Source organism: Salvia hispanica, chromosome 3, assembly GCF_029641045.1.
Source record: "Salvia hispanica isolate PSC_SH4W2 chromosome 3, Shi_PSC_v1, whole genome shotgun sequence".
NCBI classification, from domain to species: Eukaryota; Viridiplantae; Streptophyta; class Magnoliopsida; order Lamiales; family Lamiaceae; genus Salvia; species Salvia hispanica.
This window is the reverse complement of record NC_142694.1, coordinates 16,915,043-16,925,968: the sequence shown is the minus strand read 5'-3', so window position 1 is coordinate 16,925,968 and position 10,926 is coordinate 16,915,043. Positions and strand designations below refer to the sequence as shown.

General features: G+C 31.0%; 1 protein-coding gene and 1 non-coding gene across 2 annotated transcripts; one reads left to right on the top strand and one right to left on the bottom strand.

The window, feature by feature from the left end:
• Positions 1–1,436, bottom strand: LOC125215554 (transcription factor MYB36-like). The gene is made up of 3 exons (XM_048116998.2): positions 1,162–1,436; positions 963–1,092; positions 1–673 (listed from the first exon to the last, which is right to left on the bottom strand). The coding sequence occupies exons 1-3, from the start codon at positions 1,295–1,297 to the stop codon at positions 196–198; spliced, it is 744 nt and encodes a 247-aa protein (XP_047972955.1). The 5' UTR covers positions 1,298–1,436; the 3' UTR covers positions 1–195.
• Positions 1,437–3,604: 2,168 nt separating this feature from the next.
• Positions 3,605–3,677, top strand: TRNAK-UUU (transfer RNA lysine (anticodon UUU)). The gene has a single exon. It is a non-coding gene; the product is annotated as a tRNA-Lys (tRNA).
• Positions 3,678–10,926: the final 7,249 nt, after the last annotated feature.

Here is a 10,926-nt window from a genome sequence, read left to right as displayed (position 1 = left end):
TTATGCAAATGTCAGTCCACACAACCCTGAGATTCCCAATTTCAGTAACAACCAAGAGCTCTATCCACAAATACAAAATGATAACAAAATCATGAGAGAGAGAGAAGCATCTTAGATGATGAAAGTGATAGTACAGTAACAAACAAATCCCCATCAGAAGTAAAAACAAGATGAATAAACAAAAACAAAAACAGATCAATTCAGTGAAACCCCATTCATCCTCTCCCAAAATCCATAATTGTAGAGGCCATGAGCCTGATCAACAAAACAACTCACATCAAACACATCCATTCCTTGTTCAAAACCTCGAAAATCGCCTGATCCAAGGCTCGTTGTCGCAGCAATATTCGCAAAGCTCGTAGATGCTGAAGAAGGATCCATCACTAGAGGGTTAGGGTAGAGATGCTGATGTTGATCAACACAAGTACTATACTGAAAGTTATTAGTCGTGGTTTGCAGGCTATTGCACGAAAAGGCCGCTCCATCGAGTATAGGCTGATGATTGTATAGGGCGGGACCGTAGTCGCTGCAGATTGAATAATTTTGAACTTGTTTGGTGGGACGCGACAGGCGCCTCTGCCTGACGATGAGCTTCTTCTTGAGCCTCGTGTTCCAATAGTTCTTGATGTCGTTGTCTGTCCTTCCCGGCAATTGGGCAGCGATGATAGACCATCTGTGCCAATTTCCATCATATATAGTGAATACTCTCTCTGTCCCATGAATTAAAAGTGAAACGTTTTCCTTTTTGGATTGTCCCATTAAAAATGAAACATTTCTAAAAATGTAAACAACGTTGTCTTTACTTTCTCCTCTTTCTTTATTAACTTACAAAATAACACTACATAAAATCTCATGCTGAAAACCAAATGTTTCATATTTAATTGGATCGGAGGGAGTATTCATTTGATCACCAAAACCCTAAAAAAATTAATTTAGAGATTTAGGTTTTGTAAAAAAATTACCTGCTGCCGATGGTGATGTAGAGGGTGCAGATGAGGTTATCTTCTTCCTCGGTGAAGCCACCGTGCTTGAGGTTGGGGCGGAGGTAGTTGAGCCAACGCAGACGACAGCTCTTCCCGCATCTCTTGAGGCCTAATTAATTAACAAGGATCAGTTGCTATAAAAATGAGTTAAAGAGAATTAAATAAAGTGAATTTGAACCTATTTTAGGAGGCAAGGTAATCCAATTGCCACCGGTGCCATGGCTTTCGATGTAGGATTTGAGCTTGGCGTCTTCTTCAGGCGACCACGGCCCTCTCTTCACGTTGGCTTTGTCGCAGCAAGGCGCTCTCCCCATCTTTGTTAATTCAACCCGAAACTCATGTGTTATAGTATTATATATGGTGAGAAAGTGAGAGAGAGATGGCTGGAGAAGAGAAGAGCTGGATTGAAACTGTGTTATGGTTTAATGTCAAAAAAGTAGAGTGGAAAAAGAGGGACATCTTTATGAATTAAACTAATGCAGCAATTTGGAATGCCAGGCAGTAGGCTGACCTTTTTCTTATTGTCTTTTAATTCTCTCTTCAGAATCTAATTGTATTTTAACAAAACACTTTATGTGTTATTTCTTTATCATATCTTAATTTGAATAGTAAAAATCTCTTTTCCTATTGAAATTAACTAGAAATTAAATCAACTGGACCGTGACCTATGTTCACACAATTTCAGTTGAGGGATTCCTGAATTTTTATACTAACGTCATGGTGCAATAATAATTCATAATATTGTCTTTTATTCGGTTTCTAAAAAGTCATATATATTTAGAAGTAGCAAAAGTTTGATTTAACTTATATATATATAAACTCTATTAACTTGTACTGATAATACTTATACAAGTAATTTAATCACTCGTTAGTGTAGTTGGAGTGCAGACCAATTCAATTACTTGTATCAATTATGTTGATCTCGAGTGATTAATTACTGGTGTATGGAAAGAAAATACATAAATTCAACCTTCTATTGTTTTTTGCCTAAGGATACGCCTGAATGGTTAGGCTTTATATACTAGTAGTACTATAATTTTTTTGGTGAGATATAATTTGGTAAATCCAGATTCCTACTTAGCAATTAGCATCCGTCCATTTTTAAAATCATATCCGTTTTCCTAAAACCGACAAACGACGCCATGTTTCAAGGGAATAATTAAATATAATCTTGTATTTATTGGTCTAGAATCAATCATTATGATCTTAATCTCTTAGCTACTATGCATGTTATTAGTAAATTGATCAACATGTATCGATATTTGAGGGAAAAATATATATTCTACATTTTTTGTCATGCAAAAATAAAAACGTGCGTGTCAATTTTATTTTATGGTGTGAGGAAAATAATAACAATTATTATTATTATTATTATTATTATTATTATTATGTACAATTAATTTTGAATAAATGAAGTCTCTGTAAAGCTCAATTAGTTAATAAATAAGTGAAGCTTCAATTTACCACTATTAATTTTCAACCGCACCATGACAATGTGATGCATAAAATTCAACGCCCAATTGGCTGACTTGATGACTTTAATTCGATTAGTTATATTCATTGGGGAAAAGAAAATAAATGTTTAAATATGTGAATTAATGAAGGGGCGTTAATTTGATTGTTTTTTTAGTGTAATATTTGAATTAATGAAGGGGAGTATATTATATGACACCTTTTGACTTAATAGATGATTTAGATCAGAAAAATAACTACAGAATAAACAAAGTAGTCATTTATGGAAATGTTACTTCAACTCACTTTTCTTTATTATAATAATAATAATAAAAAAACTCTGGAGAAAATCTTGTGTAAGGAGATTTAGTGGTATCGCTTTCACACTTATATAAGACAAACAATTACAGTAATTAATTAAAACATAAACAAAAATAGTTGATTTGCTAACCCATAAAGGTGTAATTAGAGCTCTAGATGAAATCTTTTTTCCTCAAGTCAAGGAGATAATTCTATTCAAAACACATCGTATAGAATGTCACCATACAAATATTGTATTCATTAGATCAAGGTTAGAGATAGTATACACACTAGAGAGTCATGCAATCCATAAAAAGGTGAACTTTATAATAATAATATTAGTCTTTTCTAGGGAATTACCAATATGAATTGTCTAACTTTCTCAGCAGCTTCTTTCTAGCTAATTGCTTGATTTCACATAAGGGGCTTTTTAATCGTTTTATTTCTTTATGCTGAGAAAGATTAAAAAAGGTTAACAAAAAAAACCTTTAGTTAAAGACTTTAGAGATTTGATAAGATTGGGGAATACATATCATGAATCTATCAGTAACCCGATCCGAAGACTGAAGAGAGCACATTTATGTGCACAAAAGCTTCTATGGAAGTCCGCATCATGATTTGTATGGATCTATCAGCAACCCGATCCGAAGACTCGATTCAACTCTATTCATGTCATCCAACAAGTATCATTTATTGTTGTTTTAAGAGAATGATGAATGCATACAGTAAAAATGTAATTTGTAATGTACTGTTTTTTTTTTTTCTTTAAAATTGCTAATTACCTATGAACCATATCTAAATTTCCAATTTTAACAAACTCTATTTTTCTATGATTAGTGTTATAAACAAAATAATTTAGCAATAGCAAAGCCGTCTTAGCTCAGCTGGTAGAGCGCATGGCTTTTAACCATGTGGTCGTGGGTTCGATTCCCACAGACGGCGTTTTGAATTATAAATTTTAATATTTACGTAAATATATAGTACTATTTTCTTCTGATAAATTAACATCTCGTTATAATATCCCCATTAAATTAAAGAAGAACACTTCAATATCATTATAAATTGGGCCAGTTGTAGTGTTGTGGGCCGGATTTCTTGAAGACTCACCATGTGCAGGCCGACCACTGGCCCATTCATCTAGCCACATAATCTCATAAGCCAGGCTTCCAATAATCTAATTAATCAGCACTTATTAATCTAATTATTCTCCTACGAGAATTGGATTTTTTGTGAAAAATGCGACATATGCATAAACACTAATTAAATATGCATGCAGAAATGCATGAAATCCATAGATAACCGATAAATGAATAAAATATAAATTTGTTTATCCTTAATGGGATTTGAACCCATATGTCTCTTTCATAAAATAAAAATGCAAACAAAATGGTATACAAGATGGACCCTTAATGATATATGATCTTGAATGAAAGCCGACATATTATAACATGCATCCATGAATTTGCTTTCTCCACTCTATTTCCTGTCTGGATTATGAGATTTATCAAGCATTTTTAAAAGGTGGGGAATGAGCATATGTTTACTTTTTAACTATAGAATGATGAGTAATGGGCATATATATAAGTCAAAACATTTAACTAATGTTTCTGGCAAAAAGAAACTACTCAAATAACGCGAGACAGAAGAGTATATGTGAACGTTTTCAGATTGTCTAGCTCTTGAAAACTCTATCCAATTTATGCCGCCATTCACCCCTTTTAAAAGCCTTAAAAGTGGAACGGGTACTTAAATTTTTATAGATGAGACGGAATCCTCACCAAGTTGACGTGGGACAAATTTCTAAGAGATTTTAACAACCAAGTCCTTGTTCACGGGGCCATATTCAGTCCTATTCTTGAATCCACAATTTTTTTTCGCCCTCTAACAATATCAATCATTTATTTGCAAAAACAGGACAAAGGTTTGGTATGTGAAATCTAATTAAATTAATTTAAAATTTAGTAATCTAAAAAGTATTCTTCCAATAAAAACGAGGAGATAGTGAGAATGAGTAAAAATTTAGTAATTTAAGTTGAAAGCTGCCGTTGACATTAGATTTCAAATTGGTCTAAAATATAGAGTGGACATTCTCTTTCTCCTCCACCATCACAGTATATATTCACAATTTATAAAGGGGGAGTAGAGCATCTATCAACATTATAGTCATCATTTTATATTTTACTAGGACTACTATCTTTTCTTTTGTCTTTTGTTGATAAAATATTTATAAATTGTCTAAATGTCTGTACCCGATATTAGAATATACCACTATTGAAATGAAATCAATAAAAAGTTAAAAAGAATGGTCGATGCTAAAAGATTACATCTTCAGAATATATCTATGAGAAGTTTATGTTTGTGTTGTGTATGAGATAAGGAACTAATAGCAAATTAGAACTTTTTTTTTCAGTCTTGACACTTATTAATGAATATGTACGATTATATTGGCCAGTAAATGTCGAGAATGAAATTTTGCAGTGGATTTCTTATCACAATATGCATACATATTAATTAGCAAAGGAAAATGTATGTATTTGATTAGCCGTCAATGGGCCTTGCTTGATTTTTGCATAATAAACTGAGAATTTCTTATAATCGTTAGCTAGCTAGCTTGTAACTTAATTTTTTTATTTTGGTCACTGAAAAAAATCATAAAGGTTTAGCAAATGCTTATATGTGTAGATCCTAAACATTAATTTATATGTGTAGCACAAGAGCGATAATTGTTGTGGTGGCAAAATTATTCCATCCACTTGTTTGTAAATTTTTTTTTAATTGTCATATAAGTATTGATTGGAAAACACTAAACTTTGATTAGATTATATATCCTTGATTTTACTGTCTAATCAAATTTTATTCCTTATCATCGTTGTTCAAGTGCATGCACGGTCCAGATTCGATTTATATACATATTTTTCTTTTTTAAAATCCTTATTATTTTGGTAGTACAAAAGATTGAAATCCCAATAACAAAAAGGTCAATGCTAATCCACTAGTAGCATTTTTGCTAATCAGACATTTAAAGACAAAAGATGTATACGATTGTTTAATTTTGATATGATCACAGTGATTTAAAGCAATCATGTCTTGTTGGACTAACACTATGTATATTTAATTGTCAAACTATTTCCTCACCAAACTTTACTGCTCTTTAAAAATTTTCGGCTTTGGCACAGTGGCAGATCCAGGATTTTTAATTTGGGGATGCGAATAGTGTAAATAGTTAGTACATAATAGTCAAAAAAATATTGCTAAAAATATTACGCATTGAAATATTGTTTAATTTTAGAGTAATAGATTAATAAAAAAATCACATAATTATTTATTATTCTACGAATCCTCATTTTTTCAAAGCGAGTGACTACATTGGTCATCGAAAACTTAAAAAAATATTTTGCAATGAAAACAAATTGTCAAAGATCAAACTATTTATTCATTCCTTTTAATTATTTGTGCATATTAATCATAACAAAACAAAATTATATGAATTCTAAGTGTCCGACCAAAATTATAATGACTGTAAAACTTAATAACCCAGAAAATAATATAAACTATTATTAGAATAGAAAATATACTCATGTGTTACTATCTAAAAATAAATTGGGGTATACAATTTAATGACTATAATATAGAATTCAAAAAAAAAAGTGCGATAGGAGATATTAATCAAATGTTGTATCATATTCATAATTGGACAATAAAACTAAAATGAGGCGGCATATATCATTACCACATCACTATTTCCTAGGCGGCATAATTTAGGTTTCAATCAGATGCGAGATTACTTTACAAATTTTAATTGGAGATAATAGTATTAAAATTATCATTAATAATAATATAGGTATAATAATAGCATTAAAAGAAAAAAAAAATGGGGGTACCACCGTCCCCCCTAGTTCTAGGTTCCGTCCGCTAGTGCTTTGGCATAACATCAGGAAGAAGAGAGGCTCCAATATACTATTCTCAAGATTTTTCATGATATCCATTCATAATGATAAGCTCAATGTAGAGATAAGAGAGTAAGATAATGTGTGTGAATTGGTCCAGAGGTGATTAATCTTGAAGTCAAAGGTCTCAAGTTCAAGTACACTGCTACGTGGCCTTTAAAATTCTGATAGATGAAGACAACGAAATATGCAAATGGGAATTCCTAATTAAATAAATAGATTCTCACAACAATTTAAGCTCCAATAAACTATCCAATATAAACTAATCATTAAGGTTTAACTTAATGCTTATATATGTGATCACTAAACATTATTTTATAATTGAAGTACAAGTAACTTATGCTAGACCTTTTGACTTATACACAAGCGACAATTGAAGTGGTGGGAAAACTTTTCCATCCACTTGTTTGTACTTATTTAATTGTCATATAGTAATTAATTAATATTGATTGGATGAAATTATAAGCTTATAATTAGATTTCATCCATTCAAATTTTATTCTCTATCATCGTTTAAGCAAAAATTAGATTTCATCCATTCAAATTTTATTCCCTATCATCGTGTTTTATGTAACCAAAAATACTCAGAACCATATGTTTATGACGAGCCAATGGTCCAACTGTTAAATTTTTTTTCAAAATATAGTCATAAATGAAAGAAGTTAAATTATTTATCTTTTAAAACATAGTTCGGTATATAACCTCTTCCCGAATTTTTTTGCTCCGAAAAGACCGAGCATGCGCATTCATGTTGGTAGGCAAGTGCTCGCTAAGTACGATGTGTAGTGCTGGCTAATGTGGATAAATCCTCATCTTTGTATAATGCTTATACTTTGTAATAGATTATAATTGGAAAGGATTAGCATAGGTAAGACAATATAATTTTCAAATAGAACTTTTGTTGATTTGATCTCATCTTCGCAATATATCTTATACACCTAAATTCATATATGGTTGTTCGAATTTTAATAGTCCTATTTGTTATCGTATAGTAAAGTGTTGAATTGTTTGAAATTAATATAAGACTTAAACATGGGTGGAATTGGACGTAAGATCATAAGGTATATATAAAGGAGAAAATGACGAAGAAGTTAGACGTAAAGCAAAAAGGTATAAAAGTGCATATATAGAGTATCTATCCTATATTTATTTATCTTATAAGTATATAATTAAAGTGTGACCTAACTTTTCATGGGTATAGCAGACAAGGCATTATTGAATATTGTATTTTGCGAAAGGCTAGAGATGAGTAGGTCCAAACACACATCTTTATAGTTAAGTATAGATCTTGATTCGAGTTCATCAATCCTATTCTATATCAATTATTTATATCCTCCTCATGGTGTGCTTCCCCCTACTATGTTTCATCACTTTCCACCTTATATCTTTCCCACACAACAAGCTCAAAAAAGCCTATTAAATAAGTAGTAGTATTAGGTTCTATGCATGAGATGTTACATCTATTGGCTTGATGCCAAGTTACCAAATTTCCATATCAATTATCAATTTCTAATCAATATTTGTTATAGGCCTATGTGGCACTTCCTCATTAAGTAGATTTTATATAGAGATAATAATTATTTAAATAACAGAATTTGATCGGATTCTGGTCAGTCCTATAAGATATGGAAGCAAATGTTAGATCATGATGATTCAATTTTTCCCATTTGTCATATTACAAAACGACGTCTTTTGGTGATGCTTAGAGTTACGTACGTTATTGTTTCATTAAAATAAGACAACAAATGAAAATAAAAAATACCTATTCTAACAAAATGACATCGTTTTGAGCATCATAAAATTAAAAATCGTCTTGTACATAGATATTGGGACAGTTGCGGAAATTTGAAAATATATATTCGATCATTAATTTCAACCCTCGTAGGACTTACTAGAATTTGAAAAGGTTGTATAATTAAAATTGCTTTTATATACTAGGAAGATGCATATTTATAGAAATTATAGTAGAAAATTTCTTTAAAATTAACCATATATAATAAGAATGTAAAACAAGGAAGCTAAAGTACGTAAAATAAGACTCTATATATCGTAATAGATATTTATATAGATTAGAGTGATAAATAATACCCAGCTTTTTATCATGATAAAACTTTGAGAATAAAATCTATACTATGCAAAGTTCATTGGTTCAAGTCTCACTAAAGTGTATATTTTTTTTCGATATTTGATCTATTTTTTGTTTAAGGAGAAAGTATATAAGAGCACCTATCCAATTGGCTAACATAGTACTAGTATTGAATGATTGAAATTTTGATTAAATATATTTGATCATTTAGTAACAAACTCATACTTTGACAAATACTTTTCTACTTCAATCATGAAATATTTTTCTACTTAAATCATGAGTAGTGCACATCTCATCTTATCTCTATCTCTTAGGGTGGACAATACACATTCCATTCCCCACGTTGGTTTGGTTGGAAAACATGGGGCAACACTTAGACAGCAAAGTAACATGATACCCATTTCTAACATACCACTCAATTAATCTAAGGCATGGTGTAACAGACATGTCATGTGGTATGCTTCAAATCACTCTTACCAACTAATTTGTGTGCATCCCATGAAACACCTTTTCTAGAAACAGGATATATTACTCATTCTATATCACAATTAATTAGAAGATTATATTAGTACTAGTATATATTATTGCCCATATCTCTAATCCAAACACATTGATTCCTGGAGAACATTATTATTGGATTGAAAATCTAATCCTCAGTTACTATGAGGAATTATGTGTATTTGGACCACTCGGTTTTGAATGGACGGATTGGAATGATTAAAAGAATATATCTTTGTTGTGGATGGATTAAATGTTTCTTTATTTCTTGTTTGGAATATGATAAATAGGATATAAATATTATTAAAGCCTACTCTATTTGGAACAACTGAGCCTAGATTAGGTCAACTATTGGATTATTTTGGGCACTATATAGTGATATAGATACACTAAAATAATAAAGTTAAAGTATTATATATATATATATATATATATATATATATATATATATATATATATTTTTAAAATTGAGAAAAATAATTAAAATACTAATTGTGTTTCTTTTTGGATAATCTGAACCAATCTGAAATTATCAGGTTATTATTGGGTCAATCCGTAAGTACTCAAATGCAGTAAAATTTGATTGAAAGCTATTAATTTTATGGATTGGTGGTGTTCAAAAAATTGTCTAACCCTACTTTCAAACACTATTATTTCACGAAGGTATAGATACGAATTGACGCAAGTGGGGACCCATATACAATGAGCCAAAGAATCAAGATAATGTTGTAAAGAATTTAAGATATAAGCCAATGGGAAATTCTTTAGCATCCACCAAGGGGAATTCATATATGAAGAACCAAATGAGAGAGAAAAAATCGATAAAAAAGATAAATAAAATAGTGAAAGGTGTATTAAAAATAATTCTTTTGATCATCATGTGAATCCACGTAACATTGTTGACATCTGATTTGTGCCACATGGCGTGCCCTCCTTTTAGTTTCTTCCTTGTTGGTTGGTCATCATAATTTGTGATAATCATGAGTAGTTATTTTGGATGATGACAACATCCTGAAACCATAGTTTGTTAAAGAATTGAGATGATAAAGCACAACTAAGTTATTAATATGTTTTTCTTTAGTCAATAGATTAAGAGTTTGAAATTGAACCATCACAGAAACTATTATTAACTCAAAACATCAATTACAAATTTGTTTCCCGGTTGTTCTAGAAATTCTAACAAAGGAAAAAAAAGGAAATTACGATAGTTAATATAAAAGTTGAAAAATACTATTCCCTCCGTCCTCGATTAAGAGTCATACTTTTCCATTTCGGTCCGTCTCCTATTAAGAGCCACACTTCATTTTTATCGTAAATGGTAAGTAGGTCTCACATTCCACTAACTCACTTCACTCACATTTTATTATAAAATCAATATAAAAAAGTAGGTCTTACATTCCACTAACTTTTTCAACCAACATTTCTTTACATTTCTTAAAACACATGCCCGGTCAAAGAGTGACTCTTGATCGGGGACGAAGGGAGTACATATTTCCACTCTTCAAATAATGTCTGATGGTCAAAATCGATCGTGCATCAGCATTCCTCCAACAAATAAAATGCCAAGTTTGATTTCTCAACTCGTTTCACTAATCCCATGCGAAGTTATTTCGAGACTGTCACTTTTCTAACTTGGTCGACTATAAGTCCATAAGATAGAA